This window comes from Tamandua tetradactyla, chromosome 10 (genome assembly GCF_023851605.1).
Source record: "Tamandua tetradactyla isolate mTamTet1 chromosome 10, mTamTet1.pri, whole genome shotgun sequence".
Lineage (NCBI taxonomy): Eukaryota > Metazoa > Chordata > Mammalia > Pilosa > Myrmecophagidae > Tamandua > Tamandua tetradactyla.
Window position 1 is genome coordinate 48,445,366 of NC_135336.1, and position 24,848 is coordinate 48,470,213.

Sequence of the window (24,848 nt, forward strand, 5' to 3'; positions counted from 1 at the left end):
CCTGTCAGATACTCAAGACAAGAAAAACTCAGCCCTCCCCATAAAAAGTTTGGCAATTCTTGCATTATAAAATTATTTTAAACACATTCCTCTTATGTAATGTTAATTACATAAAAGAGCAGATTAGGATTTCAAAAATAAGGACTGTTTATTTCCAAGAAGAGAGACCCTAAATTATGTTCCTTTTAAAATGTTCTCTCTAATTCTTAAATAAACAACTTTCAAATAGCTCTGTGGAAAGAATTAAAGTCAATACATTGGATAATTAACTCATTCCTGATAGAAAAGATAGAGTAAAATATTATGAATTCTTTATGCTTGATCAGAAAACAAATATTTATAACTTTTTATCCTTAACAAATCTTTTAGTTCAGTTTTTCAAGGATTCCATTCTATTTTAGATTTGTTATAATAATACTGCAAAGCTGTAATTGCATACTCTATAACTGGCCCATTCCCAGTGTAATTAATAGTGCCACAATTTTAAATTGTGACCTCACTGCTAAGGGACAAAAAGTATGTAAACGAAATCATTTATATTGCATGTAAAGTACCCTCCTGTTATGCTAATGTAAACATTCATAATGTAAAAGAAAAAGATCACATGGTATAAGAGAGACAGCATTTAGGAGGGAATCAATTTGTTCCTGATAGTTTATCCTTCATTATCCCTTTAGCATCTGACTGTCATCCATAAACTCTTTCCTATCACCCCATGTTCTTCCCATGTTACAAAAACTCCAGCTCCTTTCAGATACCTCTCATTTTCCCTCATTTAACTGCCTTCCTGCTGTGGGGATAAAGATATATGTACAGAGGTTCTTAGGACAATATCATGCAAGAGAAAACCAAGTTTTAATTGGCAAAAAGATCCATCAGTGAGGTGCATAATTTCTAAGAAATATGAATAAAATTATATGTAAACTAAGAATCAGGAAGGTGAACAGACGTTAATGTATCACATATTATAATTCAATCAAACAATCTGATTAAATATAATTATAACCACATTAATAAAAAAGAACAGCAACAACTAACATTTACCAAATGTTTACAATGTGCCAGGACTGTGCAAAGCACCTTTAATGAATTATCTCATTTATTTTTCACAAAAAGCCCTTGAGATAAATAAAATTATTGTCCCCATTTTCACATAAGGAAACTGAGGCTCAGGAAGCTTAAAAAAAAAATCCGCAGATCAGATACATGATAAGAGTAGGGCCTGTCTTGAAGCCAGGTTCAAGTGAATCTCAAGCTTGTGCCTGCTTTTCAACCTTTAGACTAAACTGCCTACTGATTATGTGTTACACAAGCAATTGAAATAAAATAATCTTGCCCTTAATCTTATCTAAGGCTCCTGGTGAACTGCATCTGTTACCAATCAACAGCAACTAAAGCAAAAGAGCAACATACCTGTTTATCAAGATTCTTCTCCCTCGTCAAATTCAGAAACTCTTATCCATATTCAGTGTGAGCTGAAACACTCTAAGTTACACAAATGTTTAATCACCATCAATAAGTTACTAAAGCACCAATCACAAAATAGAATGCACTCTTGTATTTTTCAGATTAAAGAAGCTGATTGACAAAAAAACTGAGTCCCAGGAGAAGGAGGAGCAAGAAAAGGAGGAGAGGGTCATTGCCCTGAAGGAGGAGCTGACCAAGCTGAAGTCTTTTGCTTTGATGGTGGTAGAAGAACAACAAAGGCTTACAGCACTGCTCACCCTTCAAAAACAAAAAATCCAAGACCTGACCACAAGTGCAAAGGAAACAGATGCTAAACTAGCCCTTGCTGAAACCAGAGCTCAGGAAGAAGAGCAGAAGGCAACCAAACTAGAAAAAGAACTGCAAACACAGACCACAAAGTTTCACCAGAATCAAGAAACAATTATGGCAAAGCTCACCAATGAGGACAGCCAAAATCGTCAGCTCAGACAAAAGCTGGCAGCACTCAGCCGACAAATTGATGAGTTAGAAGAAACAAATAGGTCCTTAAGAAAAGCAGAAGAGGAGCTGCAAGATATAAAAGAAAAAATCAACAAGGAAGAATATGGAAATGCTGGCATCATGGCTGAGGTGGAGGAGCTCAGGAAACGTGTGCTAGAAATGGAAGGGAAGGATGAAGAGCTCATAAAAATGGAGGAGCAGTGCAGAGATCTCAATAAGAGGCTTGAAAAGGAAACATCACAGAGTAAAGACTTTAAACTAGAGGTTGAAAAACTCAATAAAAGGATTATGGCTCTAGAAAAATTAGAAGATGCTTTCAACAAAAGCAAACAAGAATGTTACTCTCTGAAATGCAACTTAGAAAAAGAAAAGATGACCACGAAGCAGTTGTCTCAAGAACTGGAGAGCTTAAAAGTGCGGATTAAAGAGCTCGAAGTCATTGAAAGCCGGCTGGAGAAAACAGAATTCACCCTAAAAGAGGATTTAACTAAACTGAAAACATTAACCGTGATGCTAGTAGATGAACGTAAAACAATGAGTGAGAAATTAAAGCAAACTGAAGATAAGTTGCAAACTGCTTCTTCTCAACTTCAAATGGAGCAAAATAAAGTGACATCTGTTACTGAGAAATTAATTGAGGAAACTAAAAGGGCACTCAAGTCCAAAACCGATGTGGAAGAAAAGATGTACACCATAATCAAGGAGAGAGATGATTTAAAAAACAAGCTGAAAGCAGAGCAAGAGAAAGGAAATGATCTCTTATCAAAAGTTAATATACTGAAAAACAGGCTTCAATCTTTGGAAGCAATTGAGAAAGATGTCCTACAAAACAAATTAAAACAAGATTCTGGTAAGTCCACAACATTACACCAAGAAAACAATAAAATTAAAGAGCTCTCTCAAGAAGTGGAAAGATTGAGACTGAAACTAAAGGACATGAAAGCCATTGAAGATGACCTCATGAAAACAGAAGATGAGTATGAGACCCTAGAACGAAGATATGCCAATGAACGAGAGAAAGCTCAATTTTTATCTGAAGAGCTGGAACATGTTAAAATGGAACTTGCCAAGTACAAGTTAGCAGAAAAGACAGAATCTAGCCATGAACAATGGCTTTTCAAAAGGCTTCAAGAAGAAGAAGCTAAGTCAGGGCACCTCTCAAGAGAAGTAGATGCATTGAAAGAGAAAATTCATGAATATATGGCAACTGAGGACCTAATATGTCACCTCCAGGGAGATCACTCAATTCTTCAAAAAAAACTCAATCAACAAGAAAACAGGAACAGAGATTTAGGAAGAGAGATTGAAAACCTCACTAAAGAGTTAGACAGGTACCGACATTTCAATAAAAGCCTCCGGCCTAGTCTCAATGGAAGAAGAATCTCTGACCCTCAAGTATTTTCTAAAGAAGTCCAAACGGAAGCAGTGGACAATGAACCACCTGATTATAAAAGTCTCATTCCTCTGGAACGGGCAGTCATTAATGGTCAGTTATATGAGGAGAGTGAGGACCAGGATGAGGACCCTAATGATGAGGATACAGTGCTGTCTTTCAGGTGCAACTCATCTATTCCCTGTCCTGTTAACAGGAAGCTATGGATTCCTTGGATGAAATCCAAGGAGGGTCACCCTCAGAATGGAAGAATACAAACTAAGTCCAATGGCAACTTTATGCAACCTGGAGATCTAGTTCTTAGCCACACACCTGGACAGCCACTTCATATAAAGGTTACTCCAGATCATGCCCAAAACACAGCCACTCTTGAAATCACAAGTCCAACCACAGAGAGTCCTCATTCTTACACAAGCACTGCAGTGATACCAAACTGTGGCACTCCAAAGCAAAGGATAACCATCCTCCAAAATGCTTCCATAACACCAATGAAATCCAAAACCTGTACTGAAGGCCTCACAAATTTAGAGCAAGGCATATCCCCAATTACTGTAGCAACCTTTGCCAGAGCTCAGACCCCAGAATCTTGTGGTTCTATAACTCCAGAAAGGACAATGTCACCTATTCAGGTTTTGGCTGTGACTGGTCCAGCTAGCTCTCCCGAGCAGGGACGTTCCCCAGAGCCAATAGAAATCAGTGCCAAGCATGCAATTTTCAGAGTCTCCCCAGACCGGCAGTCATCATGGCAATTTCAACGTTCAAACAGTAATAGTTCAAGTGTGATAACTACTGAGGATAATAAAATCCACATTCACTTAGGAAGTCCTTACATGCAAGCTGTGGCCAGCCCCATGAGACCTACCAGCCCTTCAACACTACCACAGGATAATCGAACTCAAGGCCTAACTAACGGGGCACTAAACAAAACAGCCAATAAAGTCACCAGCAGTATTACTATCACACCAACAGCCACATCTCTTCCTCGACAATCACAAGTTACAGTAAGTAATATATATAACTGACGATCCTCACCCTTATCCAATCTATACTGATATTCTTGCAAGGAACCCAATCCTTTTTTAATCATCCCTCCAAAACCCCAAAGAGACTGACTGAACTTGTAATTTGGAAACGTTTGTGCATGAACTATACAAGAGTATCTGAAACTAACTGTTGCCTGCATAGTTATATCAAGTGTGCACTTACTGTATATCTTTTCATTTACATTTTATATTTAGTCTGCACTTGTATAAATATGTCTTTTTGTATTTCATTTTCCATAACTTACATTAATTTGACTGCAACTTGTCTTGGTGAAATATTTTAACAATATAAAGCAGTAAATAATTTGTTATTTATACCATTGCTTGCTGGATTTTCTTTTGGTTATTTTATGTTACAGTTTTGCATGTACTATAGAAATTTTCACTTCCTGCTTGTAATATCTATTAATTCTTCCTTTAAAAAAAAACAATACAACAGGACCTACTTACTAGTTATAGTCATCTTTTGATCACATATTAGAGAAAGTGGTACAAATAAATCAAGACATATGTCTTTTGATTTCAAAGTGAACTACTAATCTTTCAGGAGCAAACTTAACTTAATGTATCTCTGCATTGCTGGTACCCAGCATAGTGCTTAACATATTTTAGGAACTTAATAAACATTTACTGATAGTATATGAATAAAATAATATTAAATAATTTACTTTTTCTGAGCACATATCAGCTTATGTAAAAACTAAAAAAAAAATTTTAAAAATTGAAATGTGGTAGGCAACCAGAGAAAGCATATCTGGAAATACAAGTTACCTTTAACAATTAAGAGTTTATGGTAGGAATAAACCAGACCCTCCCATAAAACACATCCAAACCTCATACCAGCCAATATGACAAAACTAGCTCTTTGAACACACAAATCTGCTTCAAGCAAAAAATGTCATTCTTTTTCCTTTTTCCTATTTGGTTCTCAAAATAGTTTGGACTATTTAAAGCTGGTGCTACTTACCCTTGTAAGTGAGCTGCTTTCAGAAGATTGCAATTAGTGTTTTTTTTTCTCCAATAAGCAAATGAAAGCCAAAGATAGTGATGAACACAAGGTATAGAGAAGGCATACTTTTTAAAATTACAAACCTGGTCCTCAAGTCACATTCCAAAAAGATTATATCAGTCAAAGTAGCTCATTGCCATTTTCCTTTCCCCAATACCTTGTTGTTGTGGTCAAATTCACTGCCAGTTGTTGATTTTAATACAATTTATTCAGATACCCAGGAAAACTATGAAGGTCTTTAAAAGTAAAAGGAAGCTTTCACAATGATCCTTTTTCCCTGAAATATAAATTTCATGATAGCAAAGCAAAGATTTGTTGACAGAAACACTTCCACAGTGATGAACTGTAACACCAATGATGTGGGCTTGCATCATCATTAAATAAATTTGGATGAAAGCTGAGACTGGTGATGAATGAGAAAATTTCAGTTTTAAACACATTTATCTTAGGAATCGGCAGTGACCCAACCGTATTACAAAATATATGATGGTCTAAATGTTTTTCAAAACTATTTTATTTATAAATCACATTAGGCTGGAACACTAGAAGGAATTATACATGTCAACTGTGGCATGAGATCTTCAGTTAATAATCATGAAAGGCTATATGTGAAGTTTTGGAGGGCCATGATCAACTGATAAAATTATGAACAATGGAAACTAGAAAGAATTCAAGAACAAAGTCTTCCCAATTCTTCCTGACCTTTGTCATGTAATGGCATATGTTTATATGGCACTGGGGAAAACAGATAAAGTGGAAAAAACGACTGGTGAAGTGACTCCTGTCACACTAGGTCCCTCCTGGCTACCCCACAGCCTAAGGGAATCCATTCTTAGCACACCTATAACTAGTAGAGGTTGAGAAGTTCCAGGTTAGTTACCAGCCCACCTGTTTCCTAAGGATTCAATGTCTTACTCTCATGTGAGCCAGAGCATTTTTCTACAATCAAGTTAATACCACAAGTCCTGTGCTCTACGTTTACACTGCACAAATGATCATTTCATCATCTGCCCCAGATCTTAACTATAAAAAGGCTTCCCAAGTGGTTAAACTTAACATTACTGGAAATTTACCAAACCTTCAAAGATTACCTCACTTTTGGACGTTTTTCTACAGGGAGAATTCTTTCAATACAATAATTCATATCAACATCAAAATAAACATAGGAACTCCATTAAATTAGTAAATATTGTATGTTATTAAAAGTACTATGAATTAAAGTTCATGGTAATGACAGCATTGTTTCTGAAAAAGCATCTTCCTTTCCTTTTTATCCACATATAATCACATAGGAACCTGGAAAATCAAGGAGAGAGGAAGTGACACTGGGAAATCTTTATGAGATAGAAGCAGTAGTCTGTGAGATTAGAGTTTTATTCTTTGGAATAAGAAGAAAGCCAGATTGTTTTTATACATTTCTGAAAAAAATGATCTTTGCACTGGTCAAAGTTCTAGCTTCAGGGCTAAGTTTCATTTTACTCTTAGTTCCACCATCACTTCAACTTTTTGTGTTGCAGCATCCTATCACAGATTTTTTTTTTAAATATTTTTACTGAGAAACCTTCACACAAGTACATTCCATACATGGTGTGCTATCAGTGGCTCACAAATCATCACATACTGTGTATTCATCACCAGGATCATTTGTCAGGACATTTACATCACTCCAGAAAAGAAATAAAAAGAAAAATCTCATACATACCATATACCTTACCCTTCCCTCTCATTGACCACTAGTATTTCCATCTACCCAATTTATATTACCCTTTGTCCCCCCTATAATTTATTTATTTTTTAATCCACATTTTTTTACTCATCTGTCCATACCCTGGATAAAAGGAGAATCAGACACAAGGTTTTCACAATCACAACATTACAGTGTAAAAGTTATATATTTATACAACTGTCTCCAAGAATCAAAGCTAATGGAACACAGCTCAATTTCAGGTACTTCCCTCCACCCACTCTAATATACCATAAACTAAAAAGGGATATCTATATATTGCATAAGAATAACCTCCAAGATAACCTCTCAACTCCATTTGAAATCTCTCAGCCACTGAAACTTTATTTTGTCTCATTTCTCTCTTTCCCCTTTTGGTCAAGAAAGCTTTCTCAGTCCCCTGATGCCAGGTCCTGGCTGACCTCAGGATATCTGTCCCACGTTGCCAGGGAGATTTACACCCCTGGGAGTCATGCCCCACGTGTGGGGGTCAGGGGCAAGGCAGTGAGTTCACCTGCCGAGTTGGCTTAGAGAAGCCACATATGAGCATCAAAAAAGGGTTCCCAAGGGGTGACTCTTAGGCCTAATTTTAAATAAGCTTAACCTATCCTTTGCAGGAATAAGTTTCATAGGGGCAAATCCCAAGATCGAGGGCTCAGTCTATTGATTTGGTTGTCCCCACTGCTTGGGAGAAATCAGAATGTGTCCAAGTGGGAAAGTTGAATATTTCCTCCTTTCTCCCTAGTCCCCCAAGGGACTTTGCAAATACCATTTTATTCCTTGCCCAAATTATATTGGAGCATCACACTAACCTAGACAAACCCACAAAATCTCACGCTCTGTTCAAGATTCCATGTACTTATGGTATTCAACTAAATTGAACATATAAGTTAAATTAGGAAATGCACTCCCCAAAATATAAATTTTGCAGCAAATAAACATCTCTCCCTTTTGTCTAACACAGAAGTTGAAGTTTTAAAATATGGGCAATATCATCCTTTACCCTGTATTCTGATTTACCTTAGTCATATCCAGATCAGCTTCATTCATAACTCTACTTGAAGCCTGATCCCTTTTTCAACTTTTTAAACAGTTCCTGTATGGGGTACTGCTGACTTTCACAGCTTCAGAGCTCTAAGTCTGCGTCACACTGTTACATAAAATACCCAAAGTTTCTGGGAACAACCAGGTTATATACAGTCAGCTTAGTATCTCAGAATTTAGAATTAACAGCTACACCCCCTGAATATATTGTGACTGCTGTAAAAGCTTACAATCTAGGACTCTTTACAACAGTCCCCAACCTGATAACCCATGTACTTGATTTTAGTTCACTGAGTTTTTTATATTATAGTTAGTTCATATGATTGAGGCATGGTAATATTTGCCTTTTTTTTCCCTTACATTTCATTCAACATACGTCCTTAAGTTTCATTCACCTAGTTGCATGCCTCACAACTTAATTCTTCCTTGTGGCCAACCACTCAGTAGTCCATTCTACGTATACACCATAGTTCCCCCTTCCAGTCTCAGTTGTTGTAACTTTAGGCCACTTCCATCCAGTGTGGATCAAGAACACTGCTGCCATAAACATATCTGTGCACAAATGTCCCCACACTCAGTTCCTCTAGGTATATATTGAGCAACAGCGTTGCAGGATCATATGGCAACTTCACCTGTAGCCTCCTGTGGAACCACCACACTGCCCTCCAAGGGGCTGCACTTCTCAGTTTCCCTTCCAGATAGTGAATAGGCACATCCCTTTCTCCACATTTTCTCTAGCACTTATTTCTCTCTGTTCATTTTTAAACAGTTTTATTCACACATCATACAATCCAACCTAAGTGTACAGAGATGCCTTCGCTACCTAAGTGAAGACATTTCCTTTTCTTCCACAAAGAATCCATACCCCTTTCCCATGCCCCCAACCTGTTGGCACTTAGTCTTGGTATAATACCTTTGTTACATTCAGTGGAAGCATATTTCAATGTTGCTGTTGATTATTGTCTCCTTTGAAACTTGTTAGACAAAAGTAGGGAAAGATCTTTAAATTAACCAACACTCTTGTTTCCCTGAACCTTGTTTTCTGCTTTTGTTAGGTTTTTTTCCCTTCAAAATAGTCATCATTTTGCTTTGTAATCACAAGTGGAAAGATAATCAGGCAAAACTGCAGGCCAAAATATTCTTTAAGATCAGTGTTTCTCAAAGTAAAATCCAGGATATCTGTATGAGAATCTCCAGTTAGTAACATTAAGCTCCATCCAGAGCTATGAAATCAGAATCCCCAAGGGTAGGACCCAGGAATCTGCGTTTTAACAAATTCTCCAGCTACTTAGTATGCACCCTCAAACTGACTTTCCACTGTTTCAGAAATTCCTGTATGGATAAACAGTAGCAAATGTGTTCTGACTGTAGTTCCACTCTGTCAGAGTGAATTACACCTGCCCCAGGAAGTATAACTATTCCATCCTCTAGTGGCTGGCATGACAAACGGAAAGCTAATTCCCTAGGTTTTCTTTTTATTCAAAGGAATATCCCAATAAAAACTGCCATTTTATTGAGTGGGAAGGTTCCCAATTTTTTTAACTGTAGTAAAGCATAGAGGCCTAAATCTTTAGCTGAGCTGTAGCAGGCTGTCTGACACCTACAAGCTCCGTTTCTTCCCTAGATCCCAGGCTCTCAATTTAACCCTACAGCATTTCTTGGGAATTGTCCAGAACACACATTAAAGACAGCAGGTGGATGAACCAAAACAAAGAACTCCATTTACCTTAGGCCACAGGGAAGCAAACACAAAAAAGAGAGAGGAAGATAAATTGTTTACTAAAGTCCCCAAATCTTAAACCTCTTTAAATTAATTTTCATTTAGATTAGACTCCAAGCCCTTTTCTTTCCAACTGATGGATACTTGCCACTCTTCAAGCAAAATGAAGAAGGATAAAGCTTTGGTACCATCAAATACATCAGAGCAGGCATCCCCCAAAGGCAACACTGTAGGGTGAAGAATACTTACGGAGGTGAATAAGTTAACTGGCCAACACCTCTAAGTATGTAATAATTTGAAAATGAAATAACACCATTCACATGGCAGTACTTACAAATCTGTCAACATCCCATCAGGGTACGAAGTTTTACACTCAGAATGCTGCCATAAAAATGTACTCTGGCCTAACCTTTAATGTTATAGTGAGCCATCCCAGAGATAATCCTCTTTCCTGTGGTTCTCATTTTAAAATTTCATTGTCAAAGTTATCAGTCAAGATAAATAAAACTTAACTGATTATTTGAGGCAATTTCTGAAAGCTGGAAACTAGTTTTCTAATGTAGTGAGGCTTCCTCCTCCTTCCCAGAGCCAAATAGTTCTTCCTGTATAATATGTTTATGTAAGGTTGCCTGAGACAGTATTTTGTTTTGTTTTGCTTCAGAGTTTTTTTTTTTATCTTGCTTTTTAAAGGCTAGCCATGTTTGGATAACTACTAATGTATAAACGTGGGCCCCACAGACCTACAAATCTGGTCTCAATCTCTTGCCATTTCTGAGGCTCCTGGAAAGGTGTGGGTGGATTTAGTAACTAACATGTCACTCATGTGTCTCAGTGACAAGCACAGTATCTCAGTATGCATGGCGTTTTCTCTTCAGATCATCACATGGACACAATTGATCAACCCATTGATCATGACATGTTGAATTGCCTACCTGTTATCCAACACTGAAGTAAATATTATGGAGACAAAAAATTCACTGCCCTTGAAGAGTTTATTAATCTGGGGAAGGAAATGAGAGAAGAAACAAGTGCCAGAAAACATTTAAGCAAAGGGCAAACTGTACGTTTTCCTCCAATAAATTGGAGATTACGGAGATCTATAGGAGTTTAACAAGGCTCTATAGAGAAATTAAGACTTGAAACCAGACAGAGGAAAAATTTTGCTAAGTGGAGTGATTGTGGAGAAGGAACATTTGAAGCAGGCAAAAAGATCAAGTTCTAGTCTCCCCCATTTTCAGTCAGCTGTAGGCCCTGAACAAGTCATTTAATCTCGGTGAAAAAAAGAGAATTGAACTTGGTGATCACTAAGATCATGTCTAATGCTAACTTCCAGTAATTTCTCGATTCTCTCCAAGTCTCCCTCCTTTAATCATTTAAAATCCCTTCTGGGAAATAAGGTTGAGGAATAAGCAAACAAACCAATTACCTGCATGAATTTTTTTTCCCTTTCAGAATCCAAAAGACATGAAATTTTTTCCTCATATTCCCACCTGTTGGTGTCATAGTGCTAGGTGGTCTCTGAAGATTTGTTTTCTTCTCTAAGACTCTATAAATTAGTTTCTTTCAACCTGCATCATAACAGATTTTTTCCACTAGAGCAGGGTTTCTCAACCTCAGTACTACTGACATTTTGACTGTGTATAATTATTTATAGGTAGGAGAGTGGTAGCAGGGCTGTTACTTGCACTATAAGATGTTTAGGAACACCCCTGACTTCTATCCACTAGATGCCAGTAACACCCTCACCCCAAGTTGTTATTAAAAAAAATATATCAACAGATATTTCCCTGCGGGGCAAAATTGTGCCCCGCTCCACCCATCAGTCACAGTTGAGCACCACTGTGAAAGAAGGGTCATCTGACCCTTGAGGGTTTTTTACAGTAACTTACAGTAACTTGCTGTGGAAAAATTTTGACAGCTCATTTAAAAACCCTTATGTATGGTAGGTAGAGATTAGAATCTTGAATTTGACTAAACATAACCTTAAAGCCTCTTCTGAAATTTGTATTAGAAGAGTTTTGTTGCAAAAGAATTGTTTCTGCCTGCTCAACTGGTCAGCCCAGAGCATGTGTATATTTGAATATTTGTAGTTGTAGTAATACCTTGTTTATAACATGGTACATTTGTCTCCTTCAAAGGTAGCACAGACAAGAATTTACAGATGAGTTTTCCATTTCTCATATACCTTTGAGAGAAAGTGACGTCTAGACAACAAACCTTTGCATTAATGGGAAAAAATGGATTTCAGGACTCAAAAGAATTAACAGATAACTCTCATTATTGTTCAAAACATTTTTCTAAAGAGTCTTCTCTGAGGAGTCTCAATTCCTCCTATATTAGCTTATAACCACAGAAATGAGCATCTTCTACTCTATTACAAGCTTTCTTCAATCCTCAACAAGTCACCTACCAAAATGAACCGATAGTATTTATGAAGCACATTAATACTGCTCATTGCTTTACTAGGCAGCAATGCAAGCTTATTGTAAAAATCTAAATTGAGGACCACCCTAAGTGATAATTAAGAAGGAATTATATAAACTGAAGGAATTAGGAGGAGGAGTGGGTTACTAGTCTCATCTCAGAAACAGATATTTGAGCAGGGGCTAGAGATAAGGAAGACCAGGATAGGGAGAGAACAAAGGGCATTCCAGGGAGATGCCCACAAGAGCAGAGGTTTAGGGGCAGACAAGAGAGGAGGTAATCAACATTTAAGAATAATGAGCAGCACAGAGTGGTAAGTTGAGAGAAGGGGATAAGGTAAGGTGAGAATAAGACTCAAAGGGCACAGTCTGGATGGACTACGAAGAACCTTGAACACAGAACAAGAGAGAGCTCTCTGTCACAAAGAAGGCTTTTGAGCAGTTTGGTAACATAATATAGAAGGAAGAAAACCTTTATGCAATGTTATTTCTTCCCCATCACTGCTCAATATGGAGAGAAATCTCATCTACATAATGCGAAATCCAACCCACACTAAAAGGTCTAGCTCAGGCCTCATTTCTGAAAGCATCCATGATCACCAGGTTGGAGCCGTGGTCTACCTTCCCTTCCAATTCCTCCTACCTTCCTGGGGCCACTATTAGAGTAACAAGAGATAATGAATGTGAAATGTCAAGCTCCACACAAATGGGCAGGGAAGACTGGTCTGGTGATGGTCCTACAAGTAGGAGATGGGAGAAAGATCTCTGGATCTGCAATCAGAGCGCTTCCCATCCTTAGCAGGGTTCTATAAGCAAATGCCAAGCAATTAGTATGAGTTTGGATAGGCCATCTACATATGCACAGTAGGAGGTACCAGAATGGCCTCAGAGACAGCCGGAGAGAAAAACATGAGAGGTGACTGAAAATGAGCTATAGGAATATCACAACACATTTAAAAACTCGTAAGTAGCAGCCTTGAGAGTCCTGATGTGACCCAAAACCTCCAGAAAAGGCAATCAAAGGACCAAAGTCTAGCCATCATAAAGACAAGCACCACCAATTTAGCTCAGAGGTGGTGGGACTTCTGCCTTTGTAGAAGTCCAGAAAATTTCCATAGATGGTATGCTTTAATTTAGGATTTCTATTTCTCAAATTCATAATAATGAAAGACTGATGCTCCCCAAGTAATTTTTATAGGCTCTGTGCATTTTCCTAATTCAAGTAGAGAAGAAGTGTCAGGGTTCAACTTTGCCAGTGTCCTAATTCTACTTTCAATTCAGGATTACAAAAACTGGAAGCATCCATCCCAAATAAAAATTGCAATTTCAAAGGAAAGTCTTCAAATTGGCCTCCTAGGTTTCCCCTCATAACAATTAAATGACTCAGTACATAAAAACCTTCAATGCAGCCACTCTTCAAACAATTCAAAGCAATTCCTCATGAACATATCATCCACTAATAGTGGGTTGACTGGGCTCTTTTTTCCTTTTTTTTTTTTTTTTAAATAGAGCTTTTCCTTTACTGTTCTTCTACCTTTCAATGGTCTTCTTGCCTTGCCTAAGTTCGTGTTATTAGTTTTGAAGTCTCAGAGAACCTCAGTTTGTAGATGTATAACAAGAGGAATTAACTAAAAGCAGAAGAGATCCCCAAAGGAAGTCCATAACATAACAGACATCAAACACCTGAGGGTCCCTTCCAAGCAACAGGGAGGAAACAGTTGGTAAAAATCAAGCTGAGAAGGATGATTCTCACAGTGAGAGAGATACATAAGTAATTCAAGTATACTTATATACTTGAACCACTAATTCAGTGGTTCTAACTAAAAAATAACACATTTTTATTACAGAAACTTTGGAAAAATATAAAAAACTTAGATGAATAAATATAAACCACCCATAATCCTGTGAATCATCTTATTAAACTCAACTTAATGCCTCTCCTATGCCTGGTTCATAGGATTTATAACTCAGGAAATGCTACCAGGGCTGCTGATTTTAGCTTCTAAGAAGGATAATGAAAGGACTAGGGAGAACAATGGATAATTATTATTAATATTTTAGGCCAAACCTATCAACTGTAGCCCTATTCCAGGCTTTCTCAGACTGCCAATGAGGGAGGAAATGTGCTTTGGTGGGGGCATCCTGTCCTTAATGCATCCCTCCCACACACTTCGCCCTTCCCATGCAAGGTGTGGCAGGCCCCCCTTCCTCACCCACAGAGTACCAGTTTATGTAATCAGTCTGCTGGTCCAGACACAATGGCCTAGAGGCCAGCACAAGTCACTGGAGGCAAGGGAGCAAGCAGGCTCCAGGATTTCCTCTGCCCCAGTAGGCCAATCAGTGCCTGATTAGTGGTTCAATCACTGTGCATTGTTCCAGTATTGGGAAGGAATGCCTCCTTAGGGAATTATTTTCAGAGCTATTTACACTCCTATCAGTTAGTAAGATCAGATGGCTTTGTACAGGGAAAGTAGGCACAGGGTAAAGCCTAACAAAAATTCATTAGACTCTGGGAAAGGGATGTAGAACTACCTATGACATAAGAAGAAAAGAGTGACAGGTAAGGGGGATATAAATTTTCTCCCTGGACTGCCTCAACCACTTGAATGGTATCAATAATTTATCTCTGTTTCTCAAAGCAAATTTCCAAATTTCCAACTTTGAAATGGTTCCACATGGAGGGCCTACCATAATTGAATCTTAGCATGTGCCACACACTATCTCTCTTGAACTGTTCTTTGGTTATGGTCCATGACCTTCCCTGTCACCCAACTCAACATCCGGGAGTCATTCTCCACTTCTCTGCTCATCCCTCAGATCCACACAAACCACCCAGTTTCTTTCTCTGCTTCCTCTTTTCTATTTGTGCTATGATTCCTCAAGTTCAGAGTTTAGTACAGATGGTATGTAAAATAGTTTATACATATTTACATTTAATCCCTCACCTCTTTAATCCACCCTTTACCCTGTCGCTAGTGATCTTCCTATATCACAGTTCTGAGCATGGCAACCTCCAGCTACTCCTCGCTGTCCCAACCCCTAAATCACTGTTTTACCATTATTTAAATCCCAAAGTTCAAACCTCCTACCATGGCCCCCATCTCTTGCCTCATTACTTTTGAAACACAACACAGTACTGACAATCACGCCTTCCCTTTCTCTGTTCCTGTGCTTATCCTGTTCTCAGCGCTAGAATGCTCTTCTTCCTTTTCCCTCATCAAGAGCCTTTCTTTCTTGCTCTGGAAAGCCTTTCTTAATTTTCATTCTTCTTCAGGGTTTCCAAAATCCTTCTGTTTATACCTCTATTATAGACTTCATTCTGCCTTGTGTTACAATTTTTGTCATGCCTCCTATACTAGAATCTCTAGAGAACAAGAATCGGCTATATAATTTACTGTTGAAAACCTTATGGTAATGTTTCTGAAACCATCATCAGAATTATATAAGACTGCGGATTTCCACACCCCCAGACCTATAAATGCAATGCAGGAAATCTACATTTTAACAAGTTCCCTTTCCTAGGCATGCAAATCTTAAAAACCACTGACCTACATTACTTAAGACTTAAAGGTTGCTCACAGTAGGAGCCCACTCACATGGCTAAGGGCTCATTTGGTGAGCAGAGCAACCAAGTATTTTTGTTCTTTTCACAAACTATCAGGACCAAAGGACTTCGCAGGTGATTTGGTAGAACTGCTTCACTCTTGTTTTTTTTAATAGGCTTTATTTTTTAGAGCAATGTTAGGTTTACAGAAAAGCTGTGCAGAAAGTACTGAGTTTCTGTATACCTTCTCTGTTACAACAGTTTCTCCTATTATTAAAATTTTGCATTAGTGTGGTACATTTGTTACAACTGATGAACCAATATTATATGTTATTATTATATATATATTATTAGCTAAAGCTCATAGTTTACATTAGGGTTCATGCTTTGTGTTGTTCAATTATACAGATTGTGAAAAATACATAATACCATGTTTCAGCATTACAGTATCATATAGTTCCACTGTCCAAAAACTAGGCCCTGTGTTCCACCTAGTCATCCTTTCCCTTACCCCCGGCAACGACTGATGTTTTTACTATCTCTCTAGTTTTGCCTTTTCCAAAATGTCATATAGTTGGAATTATGCAATATGTAACTGTTTCAGACTAGCTTCTTCCACTTAGCAATAAGCTTTTCTTTTTTCAGTTTTTAGAGAATACTTTGTAAGTTTCTGTAATCAAACCTATATAGATAAGACCTTACATATTCAATACAGCACACTACCCTTGTACAAAAAGTTCGATTACTGTTATGGCACCTAGCACCATTTTCTATTAGCGTCTCAATCATTACCTGGAAAGAAAAAAAATTCTACAATAATGTCATTAAAAACAGGTGTGAAAAAAACAGGTCTAATACAGCACAGTCACTACTACGTATCATAAAGCAGGTATAAGATATTTTATACTCACAGAGGTATGATACGGTATTGTACTACATCTATAATACTAGAGGATACAATTAAAAAGGCATTAAGACTTGATTCTGCTTTTCCAACAGAGATGCCAAAGGTTGGTGTGACACAGTTCTGGTGAAGAAATGTACCTTCTTAGAAAGGATTTTCTTTAATTAGTGGCACAGTTCTAAGGACATTGCTCTTCAAGAACATCAGCTAAAAACTATTTTAAAACAAACAAAAAAAATTAATTTATACACATGACAGAGCAGAGGCAACCAGGATTTAACCTAACTAGTATTTTGCCAAATCTGTCACGTTTGAATGGCGAGAGCTCCATGGAAGAAAGGATAAGCCAAGTAGCAATACAAAGCTTCAGGCCACAACCAAAACACAGCATTTCAAACAGAAGCAGTAGCAAAACACTGCCCATTTGGAGATAGTCAAGGATGCTGACATCAATTTTTAAACATCTGCTCACTCATCCAGGAAGATGGGGAGATCAGTCATTGTACTCACTGTGTTCAACTCAAACACTATGTTACAAAAAGAGCAAGATGCCATAATAAAAAAATAAGGCTCCGCCAACCAGCACCGGTTATCTTTAGTTCTTTAACACCAAGCCTACAAATACTATGACCAAATCCAAAGAACATAAGAGAGCAAAGAAACCACATCTGATGTATTAGCTGGGACTACCACTGTGTTCAGGCTGAGTTATTCCTCTGCGGGGATTTCTCTCATATTCTAATGTTTTCATCCAACCATAAGGATTTTAGTTCTAAATTATACGCACTCAAGGAATGTGTGCACATATTTGTATACAGGTTCTGACTGAAGATGTGTGGCCATGACCAGAGTGTGTGTTATATAGTAGGTGTAAGCTTTCAGAGCCTCATTTTTAATGGTGCAGCAACTGTGTGTTAGTGTAAATTGTTTCTATGTCCCTTGTGCATTCTGGATTCCATGGGTTTGGGTGGTTTAAATGATCTATCCAGACAAGTTGAGTTAGATTATTTGCTACAGAAAATTTAGATTTTGGACAAAATAAGGCTCTCTTCCTTTGATCTCACAGAATAGGTAAAGTTTTAAAATACAGACAATGTCCCCCTTACCCCTGTATTCTGATTTACTTTAGTCTCGACCTGATTGACTTCATTCTTATCTCAAATTGAAGCTTGATCGCTTTTCCCATTTCTCTAACAGTTCTACGTGGTAATGCTGACTTTCAGACCTGCACAATTCCCATTCTGAGTCCTAGGTGTCACACAGATACCCAAAGTTCCAGGGAAATACTGGATTACACATATATGTAGCATAGCCTCTCAAAATCAAGAAATAACAATTACAGCTCAGGACTAAAAGTGACTACTATAAGAGCTTACAATCTAGGCCCCAATCTTCCCATAATTATCCTCCAAATGCAACTACACAATACATGTTCTTTTGTTTCTGGCTTTTTTTCATCACATAATTGTCACCCAGGTTCATTCACATCATTGCATGCCTCAAGACTTCATTCCTTTCTTTAGCAGCACAATACTCGATCGCAGGTATACACCTCAGTTTATGATTCTACTTCTCAGTCAATGTATGCTTCAGCCATCTGCATTCTTTGGGCATGATGTATAATGTTCAAAACCAACAGTCCTTGTCTCACATTATCCTCACTTTGTTGTATAATCATCAACATTCTCAATTTTAGACAGTTTTCATTGTTTCAAAGAGAAAACTAACTGATAAACACAACCTCACCCAAAAGAGAATCCAAACCTCCCCATAACTCTTGTTCTTCCTCCCCAATTAGTTACACCTGGTCTTGCTGTCTTCCCGTTAAACATAGCCCACAAGATGCAATAGTAGTATTCTACCTATACCCCAATATTATTTACACTTTGTACAAGATTATACCTTTGAAGTAGTTCATGCAAGAACTTATTTATATTCATAGTGTTAATCGGTGGGATATATGGCTCTATACAACCCCTTTCAATCATGTTCATGATCAATATGGCAATATTACTTATAGACTCACTAATGGACTGCCTTCAGTTCTATCCATTCCCTTATATTTAGGTTCAACATCATTAGCTAACCATTCACCCATCTTTACCTTCCATGTATCTCTAGGTCCCCTATATTCTGTATTATTTAGCCTCTAAGCTTAACTTTACCAAGGTCATAAACGCAAAATCATACAGTATCTATCCCTTTGTGTCTGGCTTATTTCACTCAGTGCTATGTCCTCAAGGTTCATCCATATCATTTTGTCTTACTGCTGCGTAATATTCCATCATATATATTTACCACATTTTGTTTATCTACTTGCCTGTTGATGGGCACTTGGATTGTTTCCATCTCTTGGTGATTCTAAATAATGCTGCTATGAATATCAGTGTGCAAATGTCTGTCTGCTTTTCCTTTTGATTGGTATTACCTTGAATCTGTGGAGCAATGTGGGTAAAAATGACAACTTAACTACATTTCACCTTCCTTTCAGGTCTTCCGGGTATATACTGAGAAGTAGTATCACCAGGTCATAGGGCAACTCGATATTTAGTTTTCTAAAGAACTGCCAAACTGTCTTCCATAGCAGCTGTACCATTATACATTCTTACCAGCAGTACATAAGTGTCCCAATTTCTCCACATCTCCAACATTTGTGGTTTCCTATTTGTTTAATAGTAGCCATTCTCATAGCTGTGACATGGTATCTCACTGTAGTCTTGATTTGCATTTATCCCATAGCTAATGAAAATGAGCATCTCTTCATGTGCTTTTTAGCCATCTATATGGTGCTTTTTGGAAGAATGTCTATCTTATTTTATAGCTGGGTTGTTTCTTCTTTTGTTGTTGAGTTGTATGATTTCTTTATGTATACAGGATATCAAACCTTTATTCAATAATGATTTCCAAATATTTTTTCCGTTGAGTTGGCTGACTCTTCACCTTTTTGACACAGTTTTTTGAGATATGAAAGCATTTACTTTTAAATTTATCTACTTTTTCTTTTGTGGCTTGTACTTTGAGTGTAACATTTGGGAAGCTACCTTCTATTATTAGAGCTTGAAGATGTTTCCCTATATTTTCTTCTGGGAGTTTTATGGTACTGGTTCTTATATTTAGGTATTTGATCCACTTTGAGTTGATTCTTGTATTCAAAAAAGGTAAGTCTCCTCTTTCATTCTTTTGGCTACTGATAGACAGTTCTTCCATGCCCATTTATTGAAAAGACTATTTTGTCCCAGTTCAGTGGATTTTGGGGCTTTATCAAATATCAGTTGACCATAGATTTGATGGTCTAGTTCCACATTCTTGATTTGACTCCATTGGCCAATACTTCTATCTTAGTGCCAGTACCATGCTGTTTTGACCACTGTGGCATTATAATAAACTGTAAAATCAGGAAGTGCTAATTCTCCCACTTTGTTCTTCTTTTTTAGGACATTTTTAGCTATTCGAGGTCTCTTTCCCTTCCAAATGATTTTGATAACTAGCTTTTCCAAGTTTTCAAAGTAGGTTGTTGGAATTTTGATTGGTATTACCTTGAATCTGTGGAGCAATTTGGGTAGAAATGACAACTTAACTACATTTCACCTTCCTATTCATGAGCAGGGAATGCCTTTCTACTTATTTAGATGTTTAATTTCTTTTAGCAGTGTTTTATAGTTTTCTATGTACAGGGCCTTTACATTCCTAGTTAAGTTTATTCCTAGATACTTGATTCTTTTAGCTGCTATTTTGAATGGATTTTTTTCCCTTAATTGTCTCCTCAGTTAGGTCATTGCTTGTGTACAGAAACATTACTGATTTCTGCATGTTAATCTTTTATCCCTCCACTTTGCTGAATTTGCTTATTATTAGCTCAAGAAATTATGTTATAGATTTCTCAGGTTTTTCCTAGTATCATATCATCTGCAAATAATGAAAGTGTTACTACTTCCTTTCCAATGTGGATGCCTTTTATTTCTTTTTCCTGCCTGATTGCTCTAGCAAGAACTTTTAGTACAACGTCAAATAGTAATGGTGACAGAGGGCATCCTTGTTTCGTTCCTGGTCTTAGGAGGAAGGCTTTCAGTCTCTCACCATTAAGTACAATGCTGGCTATGGGTTTTTCATATACGCCCTTTATCATATTGAGGAAGTTTCCTTTGATTCCTACCTTTTGAAGTGTTTTTATCAAAAAAGGATGTTCAATTTTGTCAAATGCTTTTTCAGCATCAATTGAGATGATATGATTTTTCCCTTTCTATTTGTTAAAAATTACATAGATTGATTTTCTTGTCCTTGCATTCCCGGTATAAATCCCACTTTGTTGTGGTATATAATTCTTTTAATGTGTTGTTGGATTTGATTTACTAGTACTTTGTTGAGAATTTTTGCATCTATATTCATCAAGGAGATTGGCCTGTGGTTTTCTTTTCTTATCACATCTTTACCTGGTTTTGGTATTAGAGTGATAATGGCTTCATTAAATCAGTAAGGAAGTGTTCCCTATTCCTCAAATTTCTTGAAAAGTTTGAGCAAGATTGGTGTTAGTTCTTTATGGAATGTTTGATACAATTCCCCTGTGAAGCCATCTGGCCCTGGGCTTTTCTTTGTAGGAAGACTTTTTGATGACTGATTGAATCTCTTGTGACTGGTTTGTTGCAATCTTCTCTTCCTTTTCAAGTCAGTGTAGCTTGTTCATGTGTTTCTTGGAATTTATCTATTTCATCTAAATTGTCTACTTTGTTGGCATATATTTGTTCATAGTATCTTCTAATGATTTTTTTTTAGTTTCTTCAGGATCTATGGTAAAGACCGACCCCCCTCTCATTTCTGATTTTGTTTATTTACATCCTCTCTCTTTTTTTCTTCATCAATCAAGCTAGGGGTCCATCAATTTTACTGATTTTCTCAAAGAACCAACTTTTGCTTGTATTGATTCTGTTGTTCTTTTGTTCTCCAATTAATTTAATTCTGCTTTAATCTTTGTTATTTCTCTTCTTCTAATTGCTTTGGCATTAGTTTGCTGTTCTTTCTCTAGTTCCTCCAAGTGAGCAGTTAAGTCCTCAATTTTTGCTATTCCTTCTTTTTAAAAATAAGCATATAGGGCAATAAATTTCCCTCTCAGCATTGCCTTTGCTGCATCCCATAAATTCTGGTGTCATATTCTCATTTTCAATCATCTCCAGATAGTTACCAAATTCTCTAGCAATTTCTTCTTTGCCCCATGTTTGTTTAAGAGTGTGTTATTTAATTTCCATATATTTGTGAAAGTTCTGGATCTTTGCTGGTTATTGATTTTCAACTTCATTCCATTGTGATCAGATAAAGTACTTTGAATAATTTCAATCTTTTTAAATTTATAAAGACCTGTCTTGTACCACAGTATACGATCTATCTTGGAGAACATTCCATGAGCACTAGAGAAGAATGAATATCCTGGCGTTTTGGTGTATAATGACCTATATATGTCTGTTAGGTCTAATTCATTCATCAAACTGTTTAAATTCTCTATTTCCATGTTAATCCTCTCTCAGGCTCTTCTATCTAAAGGAGAGAGTGGTGTACTGAATTCTCCCACTATTATTGTTGAAACATCTACTGTTCCCTTCAGTTTGGCCAATGTTTGCCTCATGTATTTTGGAGCTCCTTGATCGGGTACATAAACATTTATGATTATTATCTCTTCTGGTGAATTGTCCCTTTTATTAATATGCAGTATCCTTCTTTGTCTCTTATGACTTCTTTACATTTAAAGTCTATTTTGTCTGATATTAGTATAGCTACTCCTGCTTTCTTTTGGTTACAGCTTGCATGGAACATGTTTTCCCATCCTTTCACTTTCAATCTATTTGTATCCTTGGGTCTAAGTTGAGTCTCTTGTAAGCAGTATACAAATGGATCACATTTCATAATCATCTGCCAATCTGTATCTTTTAATTGGGGAATTTCATCTGTTAACATTCAAAGTTACTGCTGTAAAGGCACTTCTTGAATATCTTTTCCTTCGTATTTTATTTGTCAGAGCTATATATTCTTTTCCCTTTTTCTCTTTTTATCCTTTAAGTTACCCTTACTGATACTCTTCAATTCTATGCCCTCCTCCAGACCTCCCTCTCTTGCTTTTTTATTCAGCCGATAGAACTCCCTTTAGTATTTCTTGTAGGGGTGTTCTATTGTTGACAAATTCTCTCAACCTTTGTCTATGAAAATTTTAATCTCTCACTCACTTTTGTAGGACAATTTGGGTGGGTACAGAATTCTTGGCTGGAAGTCTTTCTCTTTCAGCATCTTAAATATATCATACCATTGCCTTCCTACCATGGTGCCTGCTGAGTAGTCCAAATTCAGACTTCTGTGATTTCCCTTGTATGTAGTAGATCACTTTTCTCTTGCCGCTTTCAAGATTTTCTGTTTCTCTTCAACATGTGACAGACTTATTAGTATGTGTCTTGGAGTAGGCTTATTTGGATTTTATTCAATTTGGGGTTTGTTGGGATTCTTTAATTTGAATATTTATGTTTTTTATAATTTGGGGGAAGTTTTCCCCCCTTATCTCCTTAACTAATCTTCCTAACCCTTTACTCTTCTCTTTTTCTGGGACACTGATGAGTTTTATATTTGTGCACTTCATGTTGTCCATCATTTCCCTGAGATCCAATTCAAATGTTTTCATCTTTTCTGCCATTTGTTCTTTTGGGTGTTCAAAATCAACTGTCTTGTCCACTAGTTCACTTATTCTTACTTCTGCTTCTTCACATCTACTGTTGTGTGTCTCTAGTATATTCTGATTTGGTCTACAGTATTTTTCATCTCTGTGGTATCTGCTATTTTTCTATTATCTTCTTTATGCTCTTCTAGTGTCTTCCTGAACTCCTTTATGTTATTAGCCAACCATTCAATTTATTTAATAGAGTTATATGAACATCTTTGATTATTTGCTCCAAAATCTGTATCTCCTTCAGTGTTTTAATTTGTTCATTAGATTGGGTTATTTCTGTCTGCATTTTCATATGTGTATTAGTCAGGGTTCTCTAGAGAAACAGAATCAACAAGAGATATCTTTAAATATGAGATTTATAAAGGTGTCTCATGCAACCGTGGGAATGGCAGAGTCTAAAATCTGAAGAGCAGGCTGCGAAGCTGGCAATTCTGATACAGGGTCTCAATGAACTCCATAGGAGAGCCTTACTGGCTAAAAAAGGTGAAAAATCTCTCCTGCTTCTTAAAAGCTTTCAACTGATTGGATCAAATCCAGCTGATTGGGTTATCTCATTTGCAGGAGACATCACAGATGTAATCAGTCACAGCTGCAATCAACTGACTGATGATTTAATAAAACACCCTCTGGCTTATCAACCAGCCAAGAAATATCTTTGCAGCAACGATTAAGCCAGTGCTTGCCTGACTAGACAACTGGGCATCATCACCTGGCCAAGCTGACACCGGAACTTAACCATCACAATATGCTTTGTGATTTTCTCTTGCCTTTGAGGCATTTAATTATCTTGATAGGGTTACTTTGGAGGCCGATTTCCCTCGTCATCTGAGGTTTTGAATTTGCAGGACTGGCATGAGGTGAGGCACAGGGTATAAGGCTGGGCACGGTCCAGGGATAGGCACAGGGTGGGGGCTCTAGGATAGTGCCAGGGAGCATGGTGTATAGGATACAAGGTTGTGGAGGGGTGGCTCAAGGGCCGCAGGGATGGAGAGAAGCTCAGGCAGGCCTTAGAACACAGAGGCAGGGCATGGCATAGGGGAAATGGAGGCAGGGCACAGGGGGAAACAGATCATAAGGGCTATGTAGTGTGCATGGCACAGGTGCACAGAGCAGCCAGGCACAGGAAGGTGAGGCACAAGTGCATAGGGGCAGTTACGTGGACAGGGCATGAGTACGTGCATGCCTGAGGCACAGGGAACATGGGGATGAGGGCGCGGGGCTTGGGATGCATGGGCATGGGGGTGCCAGTGTGATAGATGGGGCGCAGGTGTGCAGGCAGGGAATTGCATGGAGGTTGCAGAGGTCTTGGCAGTAGTGTGTGGTGGGGGCTGGGACATGGATGTTCATGGGGCAGGAGTGCAGGATGTGGATGCGTACATTAGCATGCGTGGGGTGGCA

At 37.6% G+C, this 24,848-nt stretch overlaps 2 protein-coding genes across 13 annotated transcripts in view; one reads left to right on the forward strand and one right to left on the reverse strand.

Moving 5' to 3' along the window:
• Positions 1–24,848, reverse strand: part of CMSS1 (cms1 ribosomal small subunit homolog) — a 458,243-nt gene that overhangs the window by 412,092 nt on the left and 21,303 nt on the right. For 2 of the 8 annotated variants that reach the window (XM_077118619.1, XM_077118616.1), the window contains exon 1: positions 1,414–16,336. The exons of the other annotated variants lie outside the window; for them this stretch is intronic. The gene's annotated coding sequence lies outside the window, so the exon portion shown is untranslated. Of the gene's footprint in view, positions 1–1,413; positions 16,337–24,848 lie in introns of those variants that run through there. 8 annotated transcript variants of the gene reach the window in all.
• Positions 1–24,848, forward strand: part of FILIP1L (filamin A interacting protein 1 like) — a 361,112-nt gene that overhangs the window by 324,421 nt on the left and 11,843 nt on the right. For 3 of the 5 annotated variants that reach the window (XM_077118606.1, XM_077118607.1, XM_077118603.1), the window contains one exon: positions 1,569–4,698. In XM_077118606.1, the coding sequence (XP_076974721.1) occupies positions 1,684–4,362 (2,679 nt within the window). In that variant the 5' untranslated portion in view covers positions 1,569–1,683 and the 3' untranslated portion in view covers positions 4,363–4,698. Of the gene's footprint in view, positions 1–1,568; positions 4,699–16,845; positions 18,284–24,848 lie in introns of those variants that run through there. The other 2 variants (XR_013158562.1, XM_077118608.1) reach the window with 2 other exon arrangements.